This window comes from Echinops telfairi, unplaced genomic scaffold (assembly GCF_000313985.2).
Source record: "Echinops telfairi isolate 266 unplaced genomic scaffold, ASM31398v2 ScPeMD7_5868;HRSCAF=6743_1, whole genome shotgun sequence".
In the NCBI taxonomy this organism is placed as follows: Eukaryota; Metazoa; Chordata; class Mammalia; order Afrosoricida; family Tenrecidae; genus Echinops; species Echinops telfairi.
Window position 1 is genome coordinate 13,056,858 of NW_022109768.1, and position 24,756 is coordinate 13,081,613.

Below are 24,756 nucleotides of genomic sequence, written 5' to 3' on the forward strand. Positions count from 1 at the left end.
ACATGAAGTTGCATGGTAACATAAGACAACCTCGGCAGAAAACTGAAATTGTACTTACGTTTGAAAGAGTTTCAAGTAGGTATCACTTTAGCATAATAAGGGGAGAAAACATTCTTTATTTTCCATGTGTCACCATGATGGTCTCAGTTGCCTAGAGATGCCAAATCCAGAGTACCCCAAAGGGGTGCCTTTAAAGTAGAGAAATTTATTTTCTCAGTTTCTAAAATCTAAAAGTCCAAAGCAGGGTTTCAAATGTACAGACTCTCTCTTTGTCATGATCCCGGGCACTGCTTGTCCCCTGGCAAGCCTTGGCTTGCAGAAGATCTTCCTTGGCATCTGTCTTTCCTCGTATGTGTATTTCTGTCACTTTTACTCTTTTTCGTAACTGAAAGTGATGGGATTTAGGATCACCCTTACTCTGGTATGATCTCATTAACATAACAAAATAAAACCCCTGTTACCAAACAGGGTGATATTCACAGATATAAGGGTGACGATTTCGAGACATATTTTAGGGAAGTGGGGCACAATTGGATATATAACAATGACTCAATGAGTTTCCCAAGTGATCTTATTTAATACTCATTAACGTTAAAAAATTAATATATCAGTCTCATTTTACTGGGGAAGAAACTGAAGTGTAGGGAGGTTATGTTACTTGACCAAGCCTGCATAGCTAATAAGCAACAGAACTGTAATTAAACTTTAAACCCAGTGAGTCCTTCTCCAGAGCACAAGGTCTTAATTATGATGCCACGCTGCCTCTGTAGGCGAGAACGTATTTTTACCACCAAGAATAAAGCAGGCTTTTCAGATGCTGGCACAAAGTGAAGGGTTTTTTAAATGATTTTCAAACCAATGAACCCTTCAATCATTCTGATCCCACTTGGGGTTTTTTGGGGGGTGGTTCTCTGACTCTTGGAGCTGACTGGATCCCCCTGATTTGCTGCTGATTTCTCCAAGTCCCTGTTGGACCTGCTACCTGTCTTATGGGACCCCTCTCTGCAACGACTGTGGTATCAGGTACAAGAAGTATGGTACCCCGTGCTTCACCTGCTGGTTGGTGCCCAGGAAAAGTGTGCAGCCCAAGAAGCTCTGTGGAAGATGTGGGGTATCCTTGGGCTCCCACCAATTCCCACCTCAGGAAGGACCTGGGAACCCTAAATGGAAGATTCTGGCCCCAGACCCCAGAACCCCTCAGGGAGAAGAAAGGACAGAGGCCTGTGTCCCGGGGAACGTGAAACCCCTCCTCAATCCCTGCTCCAATCATTGTGGGCTGAAGCCCACCTCCAGAAATGCTTGAAGTAGCAGCAATGGTTGCTGGAACAATAGTGACAATAAAGAGTTAAGCATCTCTGAGGAAAAAGGAAAAAAAAAGTTGTTGAAGTTCACATCAACATAGCATTCCAGCAGTTTTGCTGCTCGTGTACACGGTCATTTCAGAAATCACTAGAATGTTCTAGAACATTGTCAGTCATGTTTTTAAGCCCTTAGACGCCCACTGTATACTGTTCTAGCATCAAGTAAGACATCAAAAATGTGATTGCTCTTGCTTACATTTTAGGGGGAGAGGGTGGGGGGTTTTAAAGACATTTGACTCAAAGGATCAGTCAGCTCCGAACTGATTGTTGAAATGGTGCCATGGCCACCATACCGTTGTTTAAGAGAAAGAAATAAAATCAGTAACATACAACAAACCAAAACCCAGATCCACTGCCGTTAAGTCCATTCCAACTCACAGTGAGTAGACTGTCCCATTGGGTTTCCAAGACTGTAAATCCTGGTGTAAGCAGACTGACACAGCTCTCTCCTAGAGAGTAGCTGCTGGGTTTGAACCCTCACCTCTCAGTTAGAAGGTGCGTGCTTAGCCACTGCCCCACAACCTTGCAACCACTGTCTGACTGCCTAAGCTTCATCAGCCTTCATGTTCTCAAGCAGGACTCACAAAGAAGCAAGCCAAGGGTAGCACAAAAGAATTACTGCAAATATAAGCATGATACATGATTTTTAATACTATGAAACATACATCAATGCATTGTACAGAGCAAATTCTGTTAGTCTCTGTCTTTGAAAGCTTTCAACAACAAGTCTGCTGCTAGCCCCGGAGACAGAGCCCCACTGAGAACCCTTCTTTCCAGAAGAGGAATCTGTTCGCGCACAGTGGGGTGTGTCCTGAAGTGTTCTAGCACATTTTCCTGGATGAGATGCCACATCCAGACCTTCTGTTGCTTCTGTCGCTTGGTGGCCAGCTCCCCACTGGTGAGCATCAGGTCCCGGAACTCTTGCATTTTATCCCACATCTCCGTGATCCCCTCTCCACTTCTGGAAGAAATACGAATTACCTATGGAAAACAGAAGCAGCAGACCACTTAACTTAAAAATGATAGAAAAGGGTTTTTAATGAGGAACTCGGAGAAGCACCAACTACATTTTAAGTCTTTGGAAATAGTCAAGTAAGGATGTATACTGGTACAGATAGGAACTGGAAACACAAGGAATCCAGGGCAAATGAACCCCTCAGGACCACCGGGAGGGTGGAGGGAAGGTGAGGGAGAAAGGGGAAACAGATTATAAGGATCTACATATAACCTCCTCCCTGGGGGACAGACAGAGGAGAAGTGGGTGAAGGGAGATGTCAGACGGTGTAAGATATTACAAAATAATAATAATTTATAAATTATCAAGGGTCCATGGGGGAGGGGGGAGTAGAGAGGGGAAAAAATGAGGAACTGATACCAAGGGCTCAAGTAGAAAGTAAATGTTTTGAGAATGATAAGGGAAACAAATGTACAAAAGTGCTTGGCACAATCGATGGATGTACGGATTGTGATAAGAGGTGTATAAGGCCCCAATAAAATGATTAAAACAAAACAAAAAGCAAGGAGGCATCTTAAGCTGTGGCTAAGGAAACATGCTGAGAGTACAGACTGAGCTTAACTTTCCTGTACTAAGCACGTACACAGAACACCTAAGACATTGATTCAAGTTCCAATTTTTAGCCCAGGTAAGTTCCGTGTTTTATTTATTTATTTATTTTTTTAATTTTTTTTTTTTAATTGGGGCTCATACAATTCATCACAATACATACATCAATTGTGTAAAGCACATCTATACATTTGTTGCCCTCATCATTCCCAAAATTCGCTAGCCTCTAATTTTCCGTTTTCCCCCCTCCCGTTCCCTTCCTCCTCCCCTCTCCCCCATGCACCCCTAATACTTTATAAATTATTATTGTATCTTATATTACACTGTCCGGCGTCTCCCTTCACCCACCCCTCCGTTGCCCGTCCCCCAGAGAGGAGGCCACACGTAGCTCCCTGTGATCCATTCCCCCCTACTACATCCCCTTTCCCTTCTGGTATCGCCACTGTCACCCCTGGTCCTGAGAGGTTCCTCTGTCCTAGATTCCCTGCGTTCCCAATTCCCGTCTGTACCGCTGTGCATCATCTAGTCCAACCAGGTCTGCAAGGCAAAATTGGGGTCCTGGTAGTTGGGGGGAAGAAGCGTTCAAGAACCAGAGGAAAGTTGTGGGCCGTGTTTTATTTTAAGATGGCTTCTGCGGACTCCTAAACGCATGGTGGAGGAGCGCAATGCTGGGGAAATATCCCCGCGTCTTGAGCGTCAGAAAATGAGGCTAAGCTGAGAAACAGCCCCATCTTTCTATAATCATCTCCTGATTCAGCAAGTGGTAAGAGTCGGGCATCCATCATCTACATGTATCCAATAGCTCCAAATTCAACCAAGACAATGCAATTGGTTAAAATTGGGAGCAGAAGGTAAACCATGTCCTCATGTTCTCATTATAATCAATGCAGCTTATCCTTCAATAATATAGCAGCCTCCTGCAGATAAAGCTGTTCACGTGAACATTACAGCATCTCCTTGTTCTAAGAGTATTCTGGTTTTTCTTTCTTATTAAACGCCCTACCTGACCATCAGAGGAGGGGAAGCATCTCATCACAAGCCTTTCCTCTCTTTCCTCAAACGCCAGTCCAGATTACCATTGTTGCTCCACGTTCTTACTGCTCTAGAACCCCAATGCTGCTTCCTTTCAGAATGGATTTGCTATCACTTCCCAATGGCTCGAACCCAGCGTGAAGCACCCTGATCTATCAGCTCACATCGAGTTTTTGACATCGAGGCTGAAGGATTATATTTAAAACCATGACTGTACACTCTGGCGTTGTCATCATTTTAAAACGTGTAGTCTTCACATACAAGCCAAGACTGATTTTCTGTTGTGCCTGGGACTTACATTCGCTCTTAAAAGGCAGACTTCACAGTGGAAAAGCACAGAATAGATGGCAAACTAACCTTTGGTCTCCAGACTTCTGAACGCTTGCGGAGCAACTTCAGGGCACTCACATACTCTGCTTGGATCCTTCGAGCTGGAACCACCAAGTCCCCATCGGACTTCGTTACAGCAACCAGATCCGCCATCTCAATGATGCCCCTTTTGATGCCCTTCAGGGAAAAGGGAGAGCTATCAGAGACAGTTCATTTTACCATAACCAGCATAACAAGTGAGCGCAAAGATTTTCAAAGGCAAACACTTCATTAATTAACTTTTACTCTGCCTCTTCGTAAGCCGGGGTGAGAGGGACAAGGACTTGGCAGTAACTACTCTGAAACACACCACTAAAACTCAGTATGTATTTTTGTATCTATAATTTGTATATATCCATAAAACATGTGTTGTTGTTTCTGGGTACCACTGAGTAGGTTCCGACCCATAGCGAGCCCACGCACAACTGACTGAACCACTGCCTGGTCCAGCACGGTCCTTATAATGGCCCCTATTCTTGAGCACATTGTTACAGCCACGGTGTCAATTCATCTTCTTGAGAGCCATCATCTTTTTCGCTGCCCCTCTACTTTACCAAACATGATGTCCTTCTCCAGGACTGGGCTCTCCTGATGCTCAAAGTACGTAAGACAAAGTCTTGCCGTCTTGCCTCTAAGGAGCACTCGGATTGTGCTTCCTCTAAGACAGGTTTGTCTGTCCTTTTAGCAGTTCATGGTGCTTTCAATAGTCTTCTCCAGCACCCCAATTCACATGCATGAATTCTTCTTCCAACTGTCACATGCACATGAGGTGATTGACTGCACCAGGATTTAGGTCAGGCACACTTTAGTCCTCAAAGGAACACCCTTGCTTTTCAATACTCTGAAGAGGTCTTGTGCAGCCGACCTGCTGCGTTCATGAGCATTGATTGTGGCTCTAAGCATGACAAAATCCTTGACAACTTCAACCTTTTCTCCATTTATTATGATGTTACCTATGAGAGTTAAGGTTTATTGTGCCAACCTGGCCAATGCACACATGTGGGATTAATTGAAGGGCAGTTTAATTGAAGGCTGGAGAAATAAATAAGCCCAATGAAGTGTTCTGGAATTCCAATTCTTTTCAAGGTTATCCATAGTTCGGGTTATGATCCACCCAGTTGGATGCCTTGGCATAGTTAATAAGACACAAGTAAACGTCTTTCTGGTACTCTCTGCTTTCAGCCCAGACCCATCTGACATCAGCAATGATATCCCTTGTTCCACGTGCTCTTGTGAATGCAGTCTGCGTCTCTGGCAGCAACCTGCCATGGTACTGCTGTAAAATAGACACACAAGAGAATCTGCCTTGGATGCAGACATGTTAGCCAGTAATGTTTCTTTCCCTAATACTTTCATTAATATAATTTACAAAACAAAACAAACACAAGAACTTGGTACTTTTAGAGATGTATGGTCTATATTTTGGAAAAATAAAATCAGAAAAAAATTACCTGCAGTTCATCTCCTCCTGCTGGTGGCAGTAGTAAAACAAACATGTCGACCATGTCAGCCACAGCAAATTCTGACTGACCCACACCTGAAATTTTAAATCACAGCCATACACGAGAGTAATCAGCCATTTGTCTCCTCCTCTGCCTTGGCCGTCAGTTGCATTCCACGCCACCCCCTCACCTGGTGGTAACCATTCCACCTGGTGACCATTTGAAACATGCCATCTCTGGAGAATTTATTAAATGCCTTCAAAGGAGCAAGCCTGCTAATCTCCCGGCTCTCTGCTTTCCCTAGTCTTGGACCTAGAGAGGAGCTTGAGACGTCCATTCTCTCTACTCTCTCACTGCTCTTTCTGGGCCCTCCTTCCCTTAGGCCGCCTCTGAAACAGTGAGCGCCGTCCTTGTCCACACTCTGATGTCTTCTCCTTCTGGCAACAGCCCTGCAAGCCCCCAAGCATCACTCAGGCAAGCACCTGGGTTGTTCCTTCAAAGGTGTGCAGGAGAAATTGCTCAGCCGTGTGACTGCTGCCACTACAGTCACAGTGTCCAGTGTCTATCCCATCTACCTCAATGCCTAATGAAAGCACCCACCCACCCCCCACCCCCGCCCAAGGAGCGTGCCCTTTCCCACAAGGCTATCACAGACACGCACTCTCCCATCACCTTCCCACTTGATGGGGACAGGGCATCTCCTTCACCAAAATCAAACCAATTAAGCAAACCCACTGCTATTGAGTTGGTGCTGCCTCATGGCGCCCTTACAGGGCAGAGGAGAACTGCCGCTGTGAGTTTCTGAGACAGGAACAGAAAGCCCCATCTTTCCTAGTGGTTACACGTTGGGCTGGAACCCACATGGTTGGCAACTACTTCACAGGCGGCAGGAATTCCCTCAACTTCTCCTTCTCCTGCTCCGCAGATAAAATGAATACCAAGGCCTCCTTCCCACCTCCTCTTGTCTCAGTGCGGAGTGGCTGAAGACAGACCTCACCCTCCCTTCCACTTCCTTTGACCCTCTTTCTTTAACCTCTCCTCTGTCCCCAGACACCCATGAATTGGGTTCGGGACCTTCTCATTTTCCAATAAAACAAAAACTCCTGTCCTCTTCTGTTGCAGTTTTCACTGGCCGCTGGACTGGTCCTGACGCATCACGACCCTATCTACATACAACAGAATGGAACGTGCCCGAGCCTGCCCCAGCCTTACCGTCACCATTGCAGCCACTGTCCCAATCCATCTTGTTGAGGAGCTGCTTTGTCACCGACCCTCTACTTTACCGAGGGTGATACCCTCCCCTAACTATGACCGTATTTCTCACTGTCCTATTGCAGCTAAACTTCTGCGAAAAAGTAATGCCTCCACCTCTTCTTCCAAATTAACCCCAACCTGATTAAGCCTAGTTTCCACACCGACTGCCCAACTAAAGCGCATCACACAGCCAACACCCCTTGAACTTCCCTGCTTCCTTCGTGTGGCAGAGACTGTCCTAGCTGCGCATTCAAGAGCTACTGTTCCCCATTTCCTCACCCCAGTGCTCTGGCGAGGGACAATACACCAGGTGGACGAATGAGCCCATTCACCATGAGTGGTGATGATCAATGAGTAAAAGCAAAGGTCATCAGACAGGACTTTCAGGAGAGTTCTTTACAAAGGGCCAACCTAGCTGGGAGGTCGGCCTCTTGTGCCTTGTTCTCCTTCCTTAATGCTCCTTCCTCCTTCATTTTGCCTGGAATACGGAGGTGACAGCTAGACCTGCATCAGTCACTTTATAACCAGGGGCAACTTTGAGAATGAAAAACAAGTGCTAACAATAGAGAATGGAGCGATGGAGGAAGAACAGAGAGAAAGACAGCGCGGGACTATTGAGGACATGGTAGAACCACCTATAGCTCACACTCACTCACGGCCATCAAGTGGATGCCGAATCACAGTGACCCTATAGGGCAGGGTAGAACTGCCCCTGTGAGTTTCCGCACTGTTAACTCTTTAGGGGAGTAGAAAGTGTAGCTTTTCTCCCTCGAGTGGCAGGTGGATTTTTGAACTTCAGACCTTGTGGTTAGCAGCCCAACGTGTCGAGCACCAGAGCTTGACTCCAGGCTTCTTTTATTCGGTGCAAAATAAATCCCTTTCTCGTGTGAGCAACTGCTATCTTGAGACTCTGGGACAAACAGCCAAATGCAACATCTAGGTAAGACGTCTGGTTTTATGATACTCTTCTCCCTGGACTGATTCTCCTACTCTCCCTTAAGCACCTTCTCGCATCTACTCCTAAAGACGAGACTTCTAGAGCCATAGTTTTGGTTGTCTTCTGTTTCTGCTACATACGTTGCCCCTGTTGACCTCACCTGTTCACAGCTTGTACTGTGACATTATGAACTATGTTGATAACTGTTAAATCTGTATTTCTCACTCAGTTCTCTCTGGGAGATACAAGATACGATTCCTTGAACATTCAACAAGCATCTCAAATTTAAATATCTTTACTACTGAACTCATTATTTTCTCCACAGCTGCCCTTTCCCCTAAACACTTTATTCTAAATTGGTCTTCAATTATGTTCCAATTATGGATAAAGTCCTGCCAATTTACCTCTAATGTTTTTCAAGCCATCTCATCTTCTCCATTCCTACTGTCACCACTTCGCTCTTTCTAGGATTAGTACAAATCTCCTTCCTGTCTCCCTGCCTCTATTCTATTCTAGTTCTTCTGGCTCTTTTACGTTCTGCTTCCAGGGGTCTTTCCAAAATGTGTATCTGCTTTGGTCACCCTCCTATGGGACTTCTCACTGCTGCTCTGATTGTCAAATGTCATTGAGTGGCTCCTATAATGCCTGCATGTGCAATAGGACTTACAGTCTCTGGTCTAGCCTCATCTCTCTTCCCTCTCGGCTGTCACACTCCATGTGCTAAGCATAGCTCATGCAAAGTGGAATTCTCTGAATGGGCCATATTCTCTCACTTTCTGTTACTCTGTAATGCCCTTACCATAATGCTTAACTCCATTTTTTCCCTTCAAAATGAAGTTCAGCTGTCATCTCTGCCAGAAAGTCTTCCTTGATGCCCCAAATCTGGGTTAGCCTCTATCACTAATATTTATGCAAAGCAACATAATATTTTCTTTCCCTAAGAATGTGAACTTCTTGTTGGTTTTCATCTTCGTATCCTCATTGAATAAGCGGTTGCAGGGGCTATCAATATGAAATAAAACATGGTGTGCTATTCCAGAGGCATGCCACTACATTCATTTTCTTAGTATTATCGACAAGTGAAATGTCCTTACACAAAATAGGTGTTGTACTATAGCACTGTTTCCATTGGTCTGCTAATGTTCACAATTCTTTTCCGTTCTCCTCACTTACCACCCGGAACAGCAGTGATCCACCCTCTTAGCAGCAATCCCTTTGAGAGTGGGGATATCCTACATCTGGGGTAGTCTGTGTTTACGTATACCTCTAGTAGCCTATCCCTCTAATAATGTATTTCACAATAATGTGAAGTTTTAAAAAATTACGCTTACCTACAGTTTCAATGAGAATGACGTCATACCCTCCTCCTTCACATAACAGAATAGCTTCATTTGTGGTCCGTGTCACGCCTCCTAAGGTCCCTCGAGTAGGGGATGGCCTGATGTACGCATTCATATCTCTGGATAACTCAGTCATTCGGGTTTTATCGCCTAAGAGTGAGCCTAAAACACAGAGCTACAGTTTATAATCCTGGAAGAATTGAAAAGGCCGATCACTCACCAGTCAGTATCCAGTGACAGTGTTGATGGCAGTCCTCCTAAGGTCTTAGGAAGTTTTCCTTTCAACTTACATGGGACGATGAGGCCAGGTTCATCTGATCAACATGCTGTTGTTGGCAGGTGCTGTCAAGTCACTTCAAACTCAGAGGGAGCCATAGTGGTGTAGTGGCTACATGTCGGTCAGCAATTCGAAACCACCACTGGCTCCATGTGGCAAAGATGAGGCATTCTACCCCTGTAAACAGTTCCGGCTTTGGAAACCCCCAAGGGCAGTTCGCCCCTGTCCTACAGGGTGGCTAGTAGTCAGCAATGGCAGAGAGTGAGTGGCCCTGTGGACAGCGGAATACAACTCTTCAGTCCTGTTCCATCCTTACAACCATTGCTACGTGTGAGCCCACTGTTGCAGCCACTGGGCCAATAGATCTGGTTGCAGGCCTTTCTCTCTTTTGTTGACCCTCCTTCTCTTTACTAAGCTTAATGTCCCTTTGTTGGGACTGATCCTCCTGATAACATGGCCAAAGTACATGGGACAAAGTCTCATCATCCTCACTTCTAAGGAGCATTCTGGTTTTCTTCCAAAACATTCTTAGAATGTTAATTCTTCTGTCAGTCCATGTTATATTCGATATTCTTCATCAAGATCCTAATTCAAATGCATCAATTCTTAGCCCTCCTTAATCATTCATTATCTAGCTCTCAAGTGCATAAGAGAATGAAAATACCATGTCTTGGGTCAGGTACACGTAAGTCCTCCAAGTGATATTTTAAATTTTTAAACACTTGAAAGAGGTCTTTGGCAGCAGGTTCACCACATGCAATATATCAGTTGATTTCTTGACTCCTGCTAGCATGACCATTGATTGTGAATCCCAGTAAAATGAATAATTGGGAACTTCAACCTATCCTTTATTTATCATGATGTTTCTTATTGGCCATTTGTCATGAGAATTTTTGTTTTCTTTATGTAAAAATTGGATTTTGTGTCAACTTGCCTGGACCAGGATTCTCAGTTGTTTAGCCTAATAACCTCCAACCTATCATAACGTAGTCAAACTCATGATGGAATCTGCTGTGAGAAGTCACGTATTTGTAAGAAGAGTAGGATGGAGTGCAGCCTACTTATGTCATAGCCTAGATGCAATTGAAAGTTCCCTTGGGGTTGTGGCTTAATTCCTATATAAGTGGATGCTGTGGGGAAGCTTGCTGGCTTCTTGCTGGATCTAGATCTTGCATCTGACTCATCCACCTTCAGTTCTTTGAACGTGAGCCAATAGTTTGCCACATTGCTTGCCTACCCGGGGAGTCTTCAGTGGCCTGCCATTTGATTTGCCAAATTTGGATTGATTTACCTCTGCAGACACCAGCTGATCACCTTCCAGCTTATCTGGGGTTCAACAGCCTTGCTACATGAATCAGAAGTCTTCAGCCTAACATCTGACTCATGGATTTGGTACCTGCCCAGACTTAGACTTGACTACTTTTACAACTGTGGAGCCATTTTCATGATATCAATCTCTTTCTATAGAGACATGGGTAAGTATCCCTGGTTTTGCGTCTCTAGAGACCTCAACTTAACACAAGGCTGATCTTTATCAGTACGTGCTTGAAGTCACTTTCACTTGGAGCAAGCAAGGTTGTGGCATCTGCATACTGAAGGCTGTTAGTAAGTCTTCTTCCAATTATGAAGTAGTGTTCTTCATGCTCTCCAGCTTCTTGGATTACTTGCTCAGCATATAGATTGAATAAATATGGTGAAAGGCTACAATGTTGACACAGACCTTTCCGGTTTTTAAAACATGCAATATCCCCCTGTGGTCCATGGATAACCTCTTTTTTATCTATGTAAAGATTCCACAGGAGCACAATGAAGTGTTCTGGAATTCCTATTCTCTCCATGTTATCCACATTTGGTTGAAGGCTTTTGCAGGGTCAATAGTAACAGGTAATCATCTTTCTAGGGGGAGTTCCCAGCAGAAGGGCAGACGGGCTGACTGAGGTGAGCAGACTGACAGCACTAGGAGGAAAGCCTGTTACAACTAATACTCCCACAGGGCTGTTAAGAATTACTACTATGGATTGGATAAGGTCATCTAATGAAGCTCCACCGCCGAATCGCCATGACTCACAATTTGATGCTCAACTGTGGTTGCTACCAGAAGATGGCACTCTACTGTCCTCACAAAGTCAGTCTGAGGAGATGACCAAGTACCACACCGACAAGTACATCAAGTTCTTGTGCTCCATCTGCCTAGATAACATGTCCGGATATATCCCGCAGATGCAGAGATGTGATGCTAGGGAGGACCATCTATTCTCTGATGGCCTGTTTAAGGTCGGTCAGTTGTCCATTATGGCTTTGTGGCAAATGCTCTGAAGTTGCATAAGTAGCAGATGAGCCTCGATGTAAATTGGGTTGGGGGCCTGCACCATGCAGAAAAGTCCAAGACACCTGGGTTCTGTTACATCAGTGATACCGTCCTGGCCATCGTGGAATTGCTCAAGTATCACCAGAGGGTGCAGAATGTTGCATTGATATGCACCATGGGGATGGCGTGGAAGAGGCCCTCTATTCCAGAGATCAAGTCATGACTGTGTCCTTTTGTAAGTATGGAGAGTACTTACATAAGGGGACTTGCAGGATATTGGTACTAGCAAAGGCATGCATTCTGCTGCTAGGTTACCTACCTTCTCTGAGATGGGATCTATGATGAGCCCGATGAAGCCATCTCCAGGCTGGTTACATCCAAAGGTGTCCTAGCCTATGGCAGTCACCCTACATTGGCTGCAACTCCCTATCTGGGCATCTATTAGGTGCCCATCAAGGGACATGTCAAGTGTGGACAATCAGTGAGGAATTTCAACCTGCCGATGCTGGTACTGGGAGTGGGTGGCTACACCATTTGGAATGTCACGTGGTGACATGGGCTAGGCACATGAAACAGCTCTGGCCTGAGCCCAGATATCCCGAGCAAGCTTCCACAAAACAACTACTTTGAATTCTTTGACCTAGATCTCAAGCCTCACATAATTCTTTTCACTATGACCCAGCAGAACACTAATGAGAGCCTGGAGAAGATCACATGGAGACTCTGTGAGACTCCGGGAATGGTTCCCTGTGCTGTGGCGTCCCCATGCAGGTAGTTTCAGAGGAAAGTGATGATGAGAAGGAAGACGATCCTGACAAGCGCATCCCGACCTGTTCCTCTGACCAGCGAACTGCTTGGGAAGATTTCTCCGACTCTGGGCCAAAAGAAGTCTACCAACTTCAAAAAAGCCAAGAGTCAAAATAGAACAAGAAAAAGTGAAAGAAGGAAGTCACAGAAGAGAAAGAAGCCAAGGAGGAGAAGCCTGAAGCCAAAGCGGTCAAGGAGAAGGTCAAGTTGGCCTGAGCAGAACTCTCAAGCTCTGGCTTCTTGCTAAGTTCCGTACATTTCTTCCCTAACCCCCTCAGAGTTTGTATTTTCTATTTCTCTGTATAGTGATATAAAAATATATTAAATATCAATACTCCCAGGGACTCAACAGGAACTGGGGCCTTGAACCTGGCCCTGGGCAGCTTGGCTACAGGTAAACTTCCAGGAGCTGCCTTGCCATCTCAGCTGTTTGTTTTGGGGGGAAGGTCACAGGCCCAAATTCTGAAATGAGGGTACCTGCTTTGGAAAGGCACCCTTTACTGAGCATTCTGGGGTGGGGGGAGGGGGCCTTCAGGGACACCTTGTACTTTTTCTTCTGGTTCCGGAAGGGATCATCAACCTTTTTCAGATGTTTCTTTTTTCATAGCAGCCTTCACAATGCTGTGGCCTGGCCCTAATTGAGCCAACACACTCTCCCTGCCTGCCCTCTGCAGGGACCCCACTCTGCAGGTGGAAGGTGACAGCCTAGTTTCCTATGTCAGGTATTATCTTCACGTTTGCGAGAACTTTTGTAGGATAGTATATTTCTCTTTTAAAAAATCTTTCTAGCATTCTCTGCTTTTCTCTCCAGTATCCTCTGCTGTCGGCCAAGATCCAGCCAACATCAGCAACAAAGTCCCTCATTCTATATCCTTTTCTGAATCTAACTTGAATTTCTGGCGATTCTCTGTCCATATACTGCTGCAACCATTTTAGAATTACCTTCAGCAAGACTTTACTTGCATGTGTTATTAACTATGTTGTTTGAAAGTTTCCATATTCTCTTGGATCACCTTTGGAATGGGCACAAATATGGATTTCTTCTAGTTGCTTGGCCAAGTAGCTGTCCTACACATTTCTTGTCAAAATATACAGTGGCTTCCCACTGACCAGAGGTTCAAATCTAGAGCCTTCAGCCAAGCTCCCCAAACCCTTAGAACCCAGTGTAACCTTACCCATTCAATTTCAACTTCCACTAGTTCTAAACCAATCCACAGTGGGTTCGTTACTGTTAACAAGGTTACATTTACTTCTCCCACTTCTAGCTTGTTCTCTGATATCAGACTCATAATTCCTTCCTTCTTCTACTCCCAGCATTTGGATCCTGGTTCTACCAAGCCTCACTGTCCAATATGAGGTAAGCCATTTTACCTTGCTAAACTCCTACTTTGCTCAGCTACCTAACAAATGCCTAACAAATAATATGCCACTGGGAGAATTTACTGAGATTCTATAGACATTACTCAAAGTCTGTTAATAACAACAACACACATGGCTTATCTACTTTCCAAAGAGCAGTTACAGCTGCAGCTCCTTCATAAACTTTCTGAAACTTTTCAGTTTCAGTGAATTTCTACAGTACGACTGTTCTGTACTCTGCCAGCGGCCTGGGGTGTATGAGAAATCAAGTCCCCTTCTCTTTCTATAATCAGCACCCATCACTCTCTATTCCCTTATCTCTGGACATGGCATCTTCCCAGCCTCAGATAAAGTGTTAGGCAAATACATCTTTCAGGTGTCCCTTCCAAATAGGCTGTTGTCTATCAGCCCTTTAACAGTGGCCAGGAGTAACCTCCACCCAGGGCAACCTCATGTGTTCACCATAGAACTGTGCCCCTAGGATTTTCAATGGTTGAATCTGTCTAATTTAGAGGCAGCTCTGGGCACATTCTAACCATCAACCTTCAATTAGCAGCCAGGCTCATAATCATCTAAGCCATTCTAGGACTCCTCTAAGCCATTAAGCAAATTCAGTGCCATCGATTGATGCCAACTCATAGCAACCCTGTAGGGCAGGGTAGAATGGCACTTCCCACCTCAAAATTTTGGAGTCCGCATTACCTGCAATATGAACTGAGAATGGATAGAAAACATAGTGGTTCTCAACTGGCAGTGATTTTGCTTCCCAGGGGACACGTGTCAATGTGGAAAACGTCTGTAGTTGTCATAGTGGGGATTAGGGTGCTATTAGGTGCAAAAATTATAAAGAGGGGGTATTTATATGGTATGATTTATGTTTCCTTTAAATGGCCTTTGATTGGGGGGAGCAGAAAGACTAAGTTATATCCATGTTAGCTTTGATGTGCTGCAAATTAAACTTTGAGTGAATGCATGCCTTCAAATCTGTTAAGAACCACTGACCACTATGTGCAGTGTCCAATGCTAAGTGCTGTAGGGTAGACATCCATATGTTACCTGGTCCCATTAAGAGCGTTCAGTTTCATTGAACATGCAATGAGAGAAAGCTGTGTGACAGCCTATAAACAGTAGCAAGTTGCTTTTTTACATTCAGCAGAAGAGAAATTACAGCAGAGCAGAATACGGGATGAAAAAGAGCCCATTTCCTGAACTAAGTAGCTAAGTGATGTAGCTAAGACAGATACCAGGAGTGCCAAGAGGCCTGGTCTTAGGAGAGCTGAAAGGCTCGGGTTTGCATCCCATCACCTGCCACTTCTGGCCCCCAGTTCTCTCAGCATCCAGACTGTTCCTGGTCAACTCACAGCCTGCCTGCCCCTGTGAGACCAAGCTCCCAACCCTCTCCCTCAGGCTGGACCCAGCCCCACAGAAATACCTTCCTTTCAGGAAGGCTGCTCTGCTAGCAATTAGAGGCCACCTGGGTGGGTGACGTCTCACTACATTGTGGTAGACTTTCCACGCAGCCCAGCCTGCTCTGAACTTAAAAAGGCCCAGGGATACTCACCGCCACTAGTGCAAGAAGAAGGGTCCACAGCAAGCACAGACACTTTGTGCCCTCTCTCAGTAAGCATTTTCCCAAAATATTCTATAAATGTCGATTTTCCAGCACCCGGTGGCCCAGACAATCCTAAAATGGAAAAAGACCGAATTGAACACAATCCCTGAGATGAACACTATCAGGAGTTCCAGTGGCGGGAGGGGTGGACTATTAGACGCCCTGGGATTTCATTGACTGAATCAAAACCATTGAGGTAGTTTAGGGATTCCCATAGCCATAAGAAAAATCCACTTCTTTCCCTATAGAGTAACAGGGGTATTGCAGAAAGACAATTGAGTTCTGCATGTCCATAAACCCCATTTGAATCCTAAACTATGTTCTAGTTTTTTCTCCCATAGCGTAGATCTTTGGGGTTGAGTTCTGTGGTCTAAGCTGCTAAAGCCCTGAACTCCTACATCTGCCCAGCTCGTATTTCACCTAGCTCATCTGCTTGTTTTATCTTCCCATGAGAAAAACAATCCCTTTCTCCAGAAACTGCCAAGGATTTAGAAAGCAATTTCACATTCATAATGGATAGGCTTTCTCCCCTTATTTTACTCATACTGCAGGAAGTATTATGTCAGCTGAATCTGAAAGGAAAATCTGTCTAAAGAAAGGCAGAGAGTCCTCCATTTGGAAAGCGGATAGAGGGAGGCAGGAACGACCACGAAGCTGGGGCCGGCTCCTGCTCCGCACCAACCGTGCGCTCATGGGCAGGTTACAGACTGTACCCTCCTACCCTCCAGGAAAACGTTGCCATCACACCAGTATCTAGCTCTTGGGATGGTTGTTAGTATTAAATGATTTAATGCTTGCATTGTGTTTAGAACTGTGCATGGTATACACAGGGGGTTAAATTTTGTGTGTGAAAAAGACTTTTATCTTTTAATTCCTTTTTCCCTGAACTAATTGAACACCCCACCCCACCCCCGCATTACAGGCGCTACATAGTGTCTATTCAATTATTGATATCCAGGGGCATTAAGATGCAATTGGACTCAAAGCTTTTGCTTGAATCCTTACCTGCATTCCCATGTGAACTTTGTGGGAATAAGCACTTGTTGCTGTTGTTGATGACGGTGATCAAACAACGATAGTACAGACACAGGTTTACTGGGCTTCTTGAGACCAGCGTGGGAGAACCAGAACGGCACCAAAAATCGGTAAGCTACTAGTTATTTTGCGAGCTGCTAGTTAACACTAGATATTCCAGGCTATTTTCTCTTCAACGACTCCTTAGTACTAACTAAGTAAACAATAGTCATGACAAACATTTTTCTTTGGGGGTTTGTTATTCTGTCTGTCTCAATACACAGAGAATGAGTATGTGTGAGTGTGCGTGTGTCACTAAAAATACTGCCCCCAAAAGAGCTCCGGTGCCCATCATTGAGAGAACAGAATACGTGTGAAAGACGTGAATACTGGTCGATGGGTTACTTTTGCAATTCTCTTTCGATCATGTGTGCTCTGTTACCCTAAAAACTATAGGGTGTCAGTCCCTATATCACAAATAAAGCTGAAAGTCTAAGACAGCATGAGTCCATTTTTAAAGGTATTTACTCAGGCAACATACCCTTTCTACACTTTGCCTGCCATCGTTTGCAGACATCCTTCCCAGGAAGCTGGGTTCCAATGACTAAGTTCAGAAACATGAAAAACTCTCATTCTACGCCAAACAGACTGGGCTAAGTTCCCAAAGGTCAAACCTATGTAAAGCATTTTAAAATGCAGGATTTCAAGATGTCTAACAAAATGACTTGCAATTACAGAAACAAGTCAAGCGTTTCAAGAAATCACACGATGAGGCAATGTGTTCAGACAGGTGGGCAATAAATATTATCTCTCCTTTAAAATACATTTTGGTGCTGAGAGAGTTGGGTTGAGAGAAACTCCCAGAGAGCCTTACACTCAATGGAAAACATCTGTAGGAGGAGAGATGTGCCTTAGAAATGAAAGTCTTAGATAATGAAACAGCTAAGAGTGGAAGTCTGAGGGTGACACGGAGAAGGAGAGCTGATAAAACCACAAAAGCCAGGGAATCCACTTTAGACAATTAAGCAGAAACGACAAAAAAAAGCATGAGGAAATCAATGATCAGTTCTCCCTATGCATCTTTCCCTCCTGGGAACCTTAACAAGATCCTCACCACAAGAGAAAACAGCGTTCTGTTCAAATACAAAGCCTTGGTTCAAATGGTCATGGCATTTTTATACATAAGAAAATTAATATTTTATAAAGAAAAGGTACTTGAAGTATAGGCATTTGAAAAGGGGGAAAATCTCTACTAGATGGCAAATGAGTTATTTTTAAAGGTGAGACTATTTACAATATTTATTGGGCAGACAGAAGGGGGGGGGGGAAAGAGAGACTAACCCACTCGAAATGCCAGTGGCTTTCCTTTATTTAATTGCTCTTGTTCTCTGTGGTAGGCTAATACTTTCTGAAGAAGCACCTGGGCCAACTCCTTTTTCCTGCTGTGAGTTGACTCTACAAGAGTTATGGCCTCTGCTAAGCAAGCCCTTTGTCCAAGGATTAAACCAGTATGAAGTTTATCCACAAATGTTCTTTCTTTCTCAGAGAGCCCTTCCGCGTGCTCCTTGAAGGTTGCTTGTGTACATAATCTTCTCTCTGCACCATTTGACAGCAGCCCCCTCTTGGTACAGTGGAATCCAAGAGAACGAAACGGCTGAAGACGGGAGATTTCGGAGGTGAGAGGAGGACGGGAGGGGCAGATGCAGTGGTACCGTCGGAGCGGTGTTCTTAAAAGGCCTTTGGGGAGCTGCTGGGGAGAATGCTGTAGCAGTACAGGAATATTCATTTTCACTTCTTCCTAAAGAAAATACTGGAAGTTTCTGGTTTACTGTGAAGCGGGAACTCTCTAGAAGAAAGAAAAAGGATCTTTTTTTTTCTGGCAGTTCAACATACAACTAAGATACTTAAGAAGTAAAATTTAACTCTACATTTACTGAGACACATATAATCGAGATTCTTGGTAGTATAAGCAATAGTTCAGTAGGAAATCTTTCTTACTAAAGAGAGACTTCCTTTTCGCCACAGTTAATATTCAAAGTAACCCAAATCGTAGAACTAGAAAAATTATTGTCAAGGGCAATTTAAATGTTTTTCTGAACAAAAGAAACCCCAAAAACAAAAAACCCAAGTCCATTAGGATAGAAATATTATGCCGTGCCTATTTTATTATGTACAAAGACATTATATGCATCTTAACAGCTTCCTAAGTCCAAATCCAAACCCTCTGTCATTGAGTCGATTCCAACTCACAGTGGCCCCAAGGGACAGAGTAGCACTGCTTCAGTTTCCAAGATTGTAATGCCTCATCTTTCTCCCAAGAAGCACCAGGTAGGTTTGAACAGCTGACCTTGTGGTTTTCAGTCCTGAAATTCATACAAAGGATTAAAAAGATTTTTCCTCTGGTGTTGGCTTTATTCCTCTGCAAAAGACATGGGTGGACACCTGACGTACAAGTTTAGATACATGTATGTATTAACCTATTCATTCAGGAACACACAAAGAATGGCCTAGAATAAGCCAGCAAATGATAACCAGAAAAAGTCTCCATGTGAAGTGAGTAGTGGGGGTCGTATAGTCACTAGAATAATGATGTATTTCAAAGAATGGCAAGGACTACCTCAATACTTATTAAAATTGCACGTTCCCAGTCCCATATTTAGAATGTCAGTAGGTGAGCACACTAAAGTTTGAAGCCCTGCAGAATCAGACAAGGATCATTTTCTACGATGTCCTGACAGTCCCCACTTCTAATCATATTAGACATGCTAGCTGACTCGACGTGCCCACGGCACAGGGCAGAGGCTATGGACAGTGGCCACGATGTGTCTCTGTCACTGAGACCTGACAGCCTTGTGCACGTTGTTGACACACTTGGTGCCTGTTTCCACTTGAGTAAAAGGCAGATAGTAAGACTATTTCTAGTAGGGTTATTGTGAGAAGTAGATGAATTAATTCATACGAAATACTTTTAGTAGTACCTAAAACAACACATTCTCAACTCGGTAAAATTCTCTCATTACCAGTTTACAAAACAGTTCATAAATAGGCCACAAACATAGCTTCTAATGGTTAATGAAAATTCACAGACAAAATATACATATAGCATACCCAATTTGCATATATTATTATTTGTACATTTTGGTTTTCAAGTGTTTGATAGCTACAATAAAACCAATGACTTTATTTTTCCAGGTATCCCTCTAAATGGTACCTCAAGATCAACCAGCATTAGATCAATTTTAGCTAATAAGTACACTAATAGGGAAAAAGTAAAACTACCTTAATTTTTTTGTTATTAAAGCTTATCAATTTTCCAAGATAACTTTTTAACAACAGATTTGTTTTTGAACTGCGTAATTCGATTCATGCAAAATTAGTCTTATCCTAAAAAGATAATGTTATGTAAAAGGTTCTAGTTTTTTTCTTTTAAAAAAAAAATCTTAAAAATCCACACCTCCTAGCTCCAACAAACACACAAAGACCTTGTACACAAAATAATCCCAGGATGACCGCTTTTAAGAACATGCCTCTCCCATGGGCCTCATTACCACGTGCATCGCTTTAATGAATGCTCAGAGGCAAGAAATCATCCAACTTCTGTTTCCTGAGTGGATACCACTCTCCGGTCTCCTGCTGGGTGAAAAGACTAACAGTGATGGTGCTGACAGTACTGATGGTGGTGACACTAATACTTCATGCTCCAGCCACTGTTCTGTGCTAGTCTTCCAGGGCCGCTATAAGGCATTCCACAAACTTGGTGGCTTAAAACAAGAGACATTTATTCTCTCAGCTGTGGAGACCAGAATTTCAAGAATTAAGGGGTCAGCAGGGCCGTGCTCCCTCTGAAGGCTGTAGGAAGACCCATTCCCGGCCCCGCCCAGGTCCCCCTGTGACGTCAGGCTGTGTCACTGCAGTCTCCGCCCTGTCGGCACGTGGCCTTCTCCTCTTCTCTCTGTTTGTCCTCCGTGTGGAGTTGGAGCTCACTGGGGTAGTTCAGGGTGAAGTCATCTGGAGATCCACAACATAATTCCATCTGCAAAGGGCCCTTTCCAAATAAGAATATACTCACAGTCCCTGGGAATTAGAATATGGACATGTCTTTCTGTCTACTCATTAACCCACTGCATCTTCTTTGGTGGACTGCCTCATTATTTTATCCTGGTTAATACAATCCTGCCACTTCAAGAATTCACAGAATAATCCACACCATGTTTGGGAGAAGAACAGAAAGTGCTCTTGGAAGAGACAGGATTATAGGAGCTTAGTCTCCTTGTAGAGTGGGAGGGGCAATTTTCGGAAGAGCCAATATCTGGACTGGGTCTTAACAGCTACAAAAGTTGAAGAGGAACGAGGGAGGCTTTCTACGCTGAAGACTTAAAAGTCAGAGGTGGGTCTTGTTCTCTTCCCAGTCATATCAGAACAGACTGAGAAATTCTGTAAGGAAGAAGACTGGGCTATATGGCACTAGTGACCGGAGAGGAAGCTGGACCAGATGTATAAACTGAGGCCATATAATGGAGCCAAGAAGTTGAAGTTCATCTTGTTGGTAGTAAGGAAATGACACGAGACTTTGATGGGGAGGAGTGGCGGAATCAGCTTTGTCTTCCAGAAGAGAACTCAAGAAGTCACGAGTACTGTGACTCTTGTAACACAAGTTCCAGTTTAGGAATCACCAGCAAAAAGTCCAACAAGAGATGTGGACTTGGATTTAGGCAAGGCATTAGGAAAAGGGAAAAAAGAACCCAGATTCAAGACATGCCTGTCCATGTTCAACTACCCAAAGTGTGATAAGGGCCTGACCCAGTGTAATTGCTCAAGCAAAGCTGCTGACCTGAACTTATTTCATTTCTCACTTGAGTGGTACGCTAAAGTCTATAAACCACTTTCAAACACTATATACTCCACACAATTCTATGCAAGAAAGTGGGGCAGTAATTATTTTTCTTCTGTAAGAGGAAAAAAGTGAAAGAGAGGGAGGCTACCAGAGTCATAACCTAAAGCAGGGCAAAACTCACTGTGGGTATTTTGGCTACAGAATTTCTTCATGAAAAATTATTTCAGAATAAAATAGAAGTTCGTTGGTTAAAAAAGAAACATATTAGCAGCTCTTGTCGCCTCCCAAAGAAAGCAAGAAATATTTTCCACGTAGAGTGATAGTGGTGATAGTAAGAGGAGCTAAAGAAAAGAGGGGGAGGGAATGCTGACAAAGATATCGAACATCCCTATTATGGAATCTAGTCCTATGCGCCCCTAAGGGAGATGCTGCCATATGCAGTCCAAAAGATAATTAGGCTATTTAAAATATGCTCTTCAATTAACAAGGTTACCATGACTACCTTTTTGCCACCAAACAAGATATATTCCAAAAAAGAGCAAATTTATATATTAAAAAAGCTACACACACACATACAAACACACACAAAGAGAGGGTTTCAAAGAGCTTGTGGAAAAATGGAATTAAAAGCTAATTAAATTTTTCCACAAACTTTTTGAAGCCCCTTTGCATATTTATATAATCTCAAATGTTTGTTTTCTTCCTATCTTTCTCCTTAATTATTATATTATATAACATATTAACTTTAGATCACAATATTTAAGTTACGGAATCATGAAGCGAAATTGAACTTGACCAAAGGACTCTGGATCCTTTTCTGGGGAAATAGTACATTTTCAGTTGGACAAAGGCTCGTTGTTATCGTAGTACATAGAAGTGTGACTGTTATTTTCTTTATCTGGTGCTAAGACAAGGGGTTGGCTGTGATGGCTAATTTTATGTCAATTTAGCTAGGTTAGTTGGCCAAACACTAATCTAGATGTTGCTATGAGTGTATTTATATATTATTTACATCAAAATTACTTGAATTTAAGGAAAGTGTGGCTGGCCTTCCTCCAATCAACTGAAGGTCTTAAGAGCAAAACGGAGGCTTCAAAGGAGAAATGAAGGTTATAAATAGACATTCTGTGAAATTTCCAGCGCACCACCTGACCTATCAATTTCAGACATAAGATTGCTAGAGTTTCCAGTCTGTTAAGTGACCAATGGATTTTGGACTTGGCAGCCCCCACAAGTGTGTGAGCCAATCCCTCAAAATCAATCAATTTCCCCCTCTCTGAATGTGTCTCCCTATGTCTATCTATTTTAATAAAACATTTGATTAAATTTGTGTGGTTAGGAATCTCTACTAAAACATTCTGCCTTCTAAGTTTCTCGTTTTGAATCTAAGTACTTTGAGCACCCAATCTGCCTTCCCATTGAAAAGCAGAAAGGTAATTTGGTGAGGAACCAAAAACCCTGTGACATGAGCTTCAATGGGTGAAATCTATCCATTTAGAATATGCAAATTATACCCCTAAATAAATAAAACGACCTAATGAAAACGATTTACTCTCACATACAAAACAGCAAATTCTTAATTGCAGCCTTTCTCAGGGGGTCCATGCAAACCACCTGACAAGTTTATGGTTCATATTGCAGGCTTTATCACAATTTAAGATTGTGAAACTCTCTGCCCTTTGATGTCAATACAAATCTTAAAAGACTTTTAAATGAAAAGAGCTAAGAAATTAATACTACTTTTAATCCAGTCTTTTGCCCAAACCCCAAAGCTAGCCAGATGTATATAATTCTAGGTTTTGACATTTTACAGCTCTGCCTTGGGGCTACACTTGTGGGTGCCCTCAAGCCCTCTGCCCTGTACGAGTGGCAGGGTAGCGCTTTAGAATGCCTATTGTGGTGAGGAGCTTACTGTGCTTGCGTTTCCTTAGCTAATCCTCACAACAATCCTACAGCAGATGCTCCATTCCAGGTGAGGCTTGCCAACATTTGTTTGCTTGATTAAAGGCTCATAATTCATCACTTATAAATACTTTAAAAATTTTGATTTCACAACTCCAGATTCACGGCGCCAATTCTAGATTGTTATATATATACAAAATGAGGAACGGCGTTTTGGTGCATGGAATTAATATGGCCCTTCTAACCACAGCCTTTGCAACTCCTGGCAAATGACCAGGTCCGGCTATGTAAATGGAGGTGCTTATGGCCCACTAGGGGGACTTGGATGGCTTGTTAATAACAGAAATAAGATTCATGGTAACTTTGTGAGGGTGGGACCCTGCAAATAAGATGTCTGGTATCGTAATGTGGGGACTGGTCACTTTTGCCATCTTGCTAGCTTAGAATGAGATATCACATAGGTGGAAAGGGGGATCTCATCACCATCAATAAAGAAGCGCCAGGCAAGGTGCATGACCCTTGGACTTAAGATCCCTGCACTAAGCCTCCTTGATCCAGCACACAGAGAGCATGGACACTGGATTTGGTGAGGGATACCCAGAAGCATCGGCAAGAAACAGTGGCAGCAGCAGAAGCAGCAGAACCAAAGACTGGCACAAGACAGAGAAGTTAGGCTTGCACCAGGCTGAACGCCAAAAGAGCTTTGTAACACTTGCTAGAGCAGGGCAGAGGTCAGACCCAAAGGCTAAGGGTCAGAGAGAAGTATGCCTGCAGACATGGCTGAAAAGAGGCCATCTTGATGGAAGAACTGTGTGCTGAGTGTTCTTGAACCTGAACTGTAAACTGTTACTTCCCTAATAATCCCCACAGTCATCAGTATTGTCTGTGAGTTCTGTGTGGTCATTTCAACAAATTACTAAACCTAGTAGAGTTGTAAGGTGTGCCATGGGAGGGCCAGTTGGTATCAGAATTGGTTAAAAGTTTGGAGGGTGGAAATTAATCTGGCCTCTGCCTCAGAAGAATCAGTCTTGGAAGACTGATGCTGCCGATCTTGTTTCTTGTCCTCTCCCCTTGAGAAGTTAGAGGTCAGATGCTGCCAGCAAGCCATTTTTACAGGTGTCAAATCAGAATGAAGGGAAATTCCAAGAACACTTTAAATTGGAAAGTGGAATAATCATGACAGGATGTTTATCTTCTTAGATTTTTTTCCTGCATAGGCTAACATGAAAAAGTAATCACCATTGCCTTGCAAACCTTATCAGTATTGAGTGACAGGGCAGAACACTTCAAATTAAAAATCTGTTTTCTACTCCATGGGCAATAATTCATACCTGATAACTATAA

At 43.5% G+C, this 24,756-nt stretch overlaps 1 protein-coding gene and 1 pseudogene across 1 annotated transcript; one reads left to right on the forward strand and one right to left on the reverse strand.

Moving 5' to 3' along the window:
• Nucleotides 1-1,988: 1,988 nt before the first annotated feature.
• Nucleotides 1,989-18,962, reverse strand: MMAA (metabolism of cobalamin associated A). The gene is made up of 7 exons (XM_004708750.2): nucleotides 18,927-18,962; nucleotides 18,018-18,522; nucleotides 15,612-15,734; nucleotides 9,291-9,461; nucleotides 5,778-5,863; nucleotides 4,315-4,464; nucleotides 1,989-2,342 (listed from the first exon to the last, which is right to left on the reverse strand). The coding sequence occupies exons 2-7, from the start codon at nucleotides 18,460-18,462 to the stop codon at nucleotides 2,055-2,057; spliced, it is 1,263 nt and encodes a 420-aa protein (XP_004708807.1). The 5' UTR covers nucleotides 18,463-18,522; nucleotides 18,927-18,962; the 3' UTR covers nucleotides 1,989-2,054.
• On the forward strand, nucleotides 9,598-12,907 carry LOC115871543 (annotated as a pseudogene).
• Nucleotides 18,963-24,756: the final 5,794 nt, after the last annotated feature.

What these genes read in the sequence shown, in the direction of transcription:
- MMAA (XM_004708750.2), bottom strand. Translation starts at nt 18,462, where the DNA reads ATGAATATTCCTGTACTGCTACAGCATTCTCCCCAGCAGCTCCCCAAA. An exon ending in GCCACTGGCATTTCGAGTGG is followed by an intron (nt 15,735 to 18,017) that starts GTTAGTCTCTCT and finishes TTTCCATTTTAG; the next exon opens with GATTGTCTGGGCCACCGGGT. An exon ending in CAGAAGTCTGGAGACCAAAG is followed by an intron (nt 2,343 to 4,314) that starts GTTAGTTTGCCA and finishes TGTTTTCCATAG; the next exon opens with GTAATTCGTATTTCTTCCAG.